The following is a 4,904-nucleotide window of genomic DNA, read 5'->3' as shown; positions in this document are numbered from 1 at the left end:
CATGATAGTTTTCCACGTGTGTGTGTGTGTGTGTGTGTGTGTGTGTGTGTGTGTGTGTGTGTGTGTGTGTGTGTGTGTGTGTGTGTGTGTGTTCTTTTTGGTTAATTCAGATAGTCAACTAATCTTTTAATAAAAATGGTGTCATGTGGATAATGATATGTCTTAGTTATTTTGCACCTACTTTTACATTTTATAGTTATTTCATTATGAACAGTGTAGCCTAGTATTGCCTGTATACATGCAGCATGTGAAAACAAAGATATTTACATTAGTCACTGACCACTCTGCGAGAAGTGGGTGAGCTGAGTATAAGAAATGTTGTGGAGTCCTCTGGAGGTGGCACAGTGAAGTAAATATCACAGCGACAAGAATGTATTGCACTACCTTTTTAAACCACAAGCCTCCAAGTGCCTGTACCCTTGACACTTAGAGAGAGAGAGAGAGGGAGAGAGAGATGAATATATTGGCTTAGATGAGTATTCTGAATGAGGTGAAGGAGAGGATGAGGGAGGAGAGGCATAGGGAGGCGGCAGAACTGTAGAGGCTCTCCGCATCATGACTGGTGGCTGTGTCAGTCGTGCCTTCCTCCACGCCCTTCGTCTGTGCCATCTTCTCCCTTTCCAGCTTTTCCCTCTCCAGGTCCTCAAACCTGGAGCCTCCACCTGGACGTATGGGCATTAGTTCCTCCGGCAGGTCTGGGTATTGAGTTTTCTTCCCTTCAGTGAACGGCAGGACCAAAGGCGCTTCCCCCGGGGTTTGTTCAGTCTGAGTCCTTTTAGAAATGATGTGATTTTCCCGGGAGTACTTGCCTCTCGTGGCTTCAGACAGGTGGGGTTCCTCTTTGTCCAGCTGCTGAGTCTGAGGAAGAGGGGTTATGTACACTTGAGCATATTCAGTGGCATATTCAAAATAGAAATGCACGCTTCTCTTTGCTACTGTTACTAAATGGCGTTTTACTATAACCCTGATATCAGTGGATATAGTGAAATTTATTGCCGGAATAAAAAAAAAAAAAAAAAAAACGAGTGTATTGCTACCCACTTACTGTTGTTGGTATTATTGTCTTTGGTTTGTCGGAAACCCGGTGGATTACAGGTTGATGCATGATTTTGAACACAGTTTTATTATTACAATCTGACAGCAGACTTGTATTAATATTACATCACCATAGTTGTTTGCATTAATGATCCCGGTACAAAGAGTATGGTCGGACTTTTTTAAAGATGCTGCTGAGTCTGGGCAACGGGAAGTGTAAGTATAATTTTCAGTTCAATAGTGTATATGTAGTCTTCATAATCTTGGATCAAAAGATCATGTAACCTGCGGAGCTGTTGGAGTTAATGGCTCTTATGAAATATTAATTGAACATTTGCTAAATCCATTTCCGTAATATTCCTGTTATCCATTCTTTTAGCGCTGTGCAACACGTATTTCAAAGGAATGACTGATTCTTGTGAACAGTTACCTAGATATCAGGTTACAATATTTTAACCTTTAGCATTCTTTCCTTCATCCTTTAGTCGGATCAAATTGCTTATTAACGTACAGGGATTATCTTACTTGTTGTAAACATATTGTTTTCCTAAAAAAAAAAAAAAAAATGTGTAAGGCAAAGTTTTATTTATACTTTCAGCCTCATCCTTGGCTCGTATCTCTGACTGGGGTAAGAATAATCTTGATATTTTCAATGCATGAGAATGCACCTATCAACCCGACAAAATCTTCCTCAGGTGTACCACCTAATGTTTCAGCTTAATCCTGCATCATCCTTGAACATGCTTGGGGTTTCATTTACTCGGGACTTATCTTGGAAAGATCATATTACATCTCTTGTAAAACCTGCTTCCAAGAGATTAGGTGTGCTAAGCCGACTCCATTCCATCTTTACCCCTGCACAATTGTTGACTCGATAAAAGGGTTTTATCCGCCCCGTGTGGAATACAACTCTCATGTGTGGGGAGGTTCCCCACATACAGCTCTTCTCAATAGGGTGGAGTCAAAGGCTTTTCGTCTCATTAACTCTCCTCCTCTTACTGACTCCCTACAACCTCTGTATCTTCGCCACACTGTTGCATCTTTATCTCTTTTCTATCGCTACTTCAATGGTCACTGCTCCTCTGAACTGTCTGCATGCATTCCTCCACCTCTACGACGGGCGCGTAGCACCCGCCTAGCAGCAACCTCTCATCCCTTTTCTGTCCAGCTCTCTAATGTAAGAGCTAACCGTTACTTCCATTCCTTCATTTATGCAACAGGTCAACTCTGGAACTGTCTCCCTCTGTCTGTATTTCCTGCTTCCTATGATCTCCAGTCTTTCAAATGCAGTGTGTCCAGGCATCTCGAAATGAAGGGATCTTGAATTTGGCTCCCTCTTGTTTTTTTTTGTTTTTTTTTGTTTTTTTTAAGGAACAGTTATTGCGGGCTCGTGGCATTTGGTTCCTTCTTCTTCGCATAAAATAAAAAAAATACGTTTTTCAGTCTGAATTACGAAAAAATTTTATTTAGCCAAGTAAAGATGCATTTCGGCTGATTGAATAAAAAGCAGGCTACATGAGCTTCTTGAACACTAGAAGGCTGTACTTATTCTAAACAGAGCCAGAATATTTTATTATCAAAGGGTTAACTTCTGACTTATTCAGTGGACAGTCTTCATCATATTTCTGTCAGAACTGAATGTATGTTATTATTGCTGTTAAACTTTTTCGTGACATATAACGAGTATAACGAATATTTGACAACCTTATTTGATTATCTTTAATACATACTGAGCCAACGGCATTCATTATTTCACTTTGATCTAAATTCATACTCTAACACCATCGCTTATACACATCACAGGCACATGGAAGAAATTTCATAAGGTCATATTCAGTTTTCACGACATAATCAATTACATGTTCAACTGCTGTTGAGTTACTCGAGTCTGTCTGGCTGATCAGACCTGTCAACTATAGGCATGCAACTGCCTCTGCAGGGCCGTCCCGTACAGTGAAAAAGACTCTCAACCTTTACAAAGTGATCCACCTTTGCCATCAATCATAAGCTCCATTCCCTTTCTGACCCTCTTATTGACATCAATTACGAACTGTTACATGTAATCATTAAAAGGAATTCACACAAACCATTGTCTTACTCCAACAGCCTGACTGAGCCAATCACAAACCGCCATCTATCCTTACAAATGTCTTATCGTCATTATAAAGGTTGCTCCTAGCCATTCACACAGTCTTCCACAACACTGCATTGCTTATCATTTATTTATCCTTTTCTGGACCCATCAGCACCATAAGAATGACAAAATTATTATCACATGACTCTTCTATCTCTGTCTTACTTCAGGAAGTTGAAACACACATCTCGTCATTGACCTGACATTCCCTAACTATCATTACTTCTCAATCACTGTTTTACATTTTACTGCAACACTCAGGCGGTTTTCCCTGGTTTAATTATATAAACACTTCTCCCATCCCTACCTTTGTGCAGGAGTAAAATCTCTGACACATTTCTCGAAGAAAATAATTGCCCTTTTTCCTCAATAAATTTCTTTTTTCTTTTTTCTTTTTTATACGCTGCACACCTCCTCTGCACTTGCTGTCCACTGATCATGTCACACAAATGTATGAGAAGGGTTAGAGTATAATGAAGCAATGTGAAGTGTGGCATTGTGTAAGATGTAGCTGTGATATCTGCTTTGTGAGATGTAGTGTATGATTTGGCAATGTAAAGTATGTGTTTATGTTTTTGGTAGTGAGAAGACGGGAAGAGAGGTGGCAGCGTCTGATGTAAGAGTGTAAGGTGTGGTACTGAAATCTACTCGACAGTGAAAACAATATTGCCCTGTACCACCCAACCCGTACCTCTTCTGTAACTGTCCCTGGTTCTGTTGTTTCTCCTCTTTCCTCCTCCCTTTCCTCCATATCCCCATCCATTAATCTTCTCACTCTGTCTTCCATCCACCCCTCCTTCCTCCTCTCCTCCTCTAGGTGGCGTAGTTCCTCCTCTTCCCTTTGGGCTGTAATCCCATCCTCTTCCTCTTTGTGTATTGTTCCTTCATCTTTTTTCCTCCTCTGTTCCTCGTCCTCCAAGTGGGTTAGCTCCTCCTCCAGCTCTCTCTCCCCCTCCGGCTGCAATGGGGGAGTGGAGGGTGATGGTGAGAGGGGTGAGGAGGGAGGGAGGGGTAGAGGGGTGGCTGCTGCCAACACTACCAGCAAAGCGGCAACCTGGGGGAGAAGAGACCACGTTACACAACAGGAACAGTGCCTAAGAGATGTGTTAGGAGAGACACCGACAGCCAGATTAATCACCCTGTGACTCTGAATGGTGGCCCCAATGATCAATAAAACCGTCTGTCAGAAGTACAGTTAGAGTATAAAAGACGTAATGATTTCTGGCACGACTGACACAGCTTTTAATACCTTCGTAATGAGACGTTCGCTTAACTGAATTACGTCGTCTGCTACTAATATGATTATAATATAAAAGACACTATAATTATTTCTAGATTCATAGTCTAAGGAATATGTAAATCACCATCAACATTATTATCCAACGGCGATATGGTAAAGTGGTGCGGCAGTGTGTGATGTGGGAGAGTGACAATGATCCTTAATAATAGAAGAGCTACTTTATTGTCAAACCGAATCACAGGTGTCTGAAACCCTCTCACATAAATGACAAAGCCTTCCATGTTAAACTGAAAACTACTAGGCTGTGGAAGCATCAGAGGAAATGACCTAAAAGCACACGGATCCGCTTAAAACCGTTCCTGGATAAGCAGTGTCTGGGGACCTTAATGCTTCTTCGCTCTTTGTGTGTGTGTGTGTGTGTGTGTGTGTGTGTGTGTGTGTGTGTGTGTGTGTGTGTGTGTGTGTGTGTGTGTGTGTGTTAGAGAGAGAGAGAGA

The 4,904-nt window shown here is 41.5% G+C and overlaps 1 protein-coding gene across 1 annotated transcript; it reads right to left on the bottom strand.

Moving 5' to 3' along the window:
• Positions 1 to 468: 468 nt before the first annotated feature.
• LOC145393667 (uncharacterized) lies at positions 469 to 3,920 on the bottom strand. The gene is made up of 2 exons (XM_080267720.1): positions 3,861 to 3,920; positions 469 to 849 (listed from the first exon to the last, which is right to left on the bottom strand). Exons 1-2 carry the CDS (start codon positions 3,918 to 3,920, stop codon positions 469 to 471), a joined length of 441 nt encoding a protein of 146 aa, XP_080123846.1.
• Between the last annotated feature and the right edge of the window lie 984 nt (positions 3,921 to 4,904).

The sequence above is a fragment of the Coenobita brevimanus genome, chromosome 3 (assembly GCF_032717465.1).
Source record: "Coenobita brevimanus isolate Jiangsu-jjx chromosome 3, ASM3271746v2, whole genome shotgun sequence".
Taxonomy (NCBI): Eukaryota; Metazoa; Arthropoda; class Malacostraca; order Decapoda; family Coenobitidae; genus Coenobita; species Coenobita brevimanus.
Note: the sequence above shows the minus strand (reverse complement) of the source record. Positions and strands in the feature narration are given on the sequence as shown.

Coding starts and splice junctions, on each gene's coding strand:
- LOC145393667 (XM_080267720.1), bottom strand. CDS start 3,920: ATGGAGGAAAGGGAGGAGGAAAGAGGAGAAACAACAGAACCAGGGACA. Junction 850..3,860: donor CAGGGACAGTTACAGAAGAG/GTACGGGTTGGG, acceptor CAGACTCAGCAG/CTGGACAAAGAGGAACCCCA.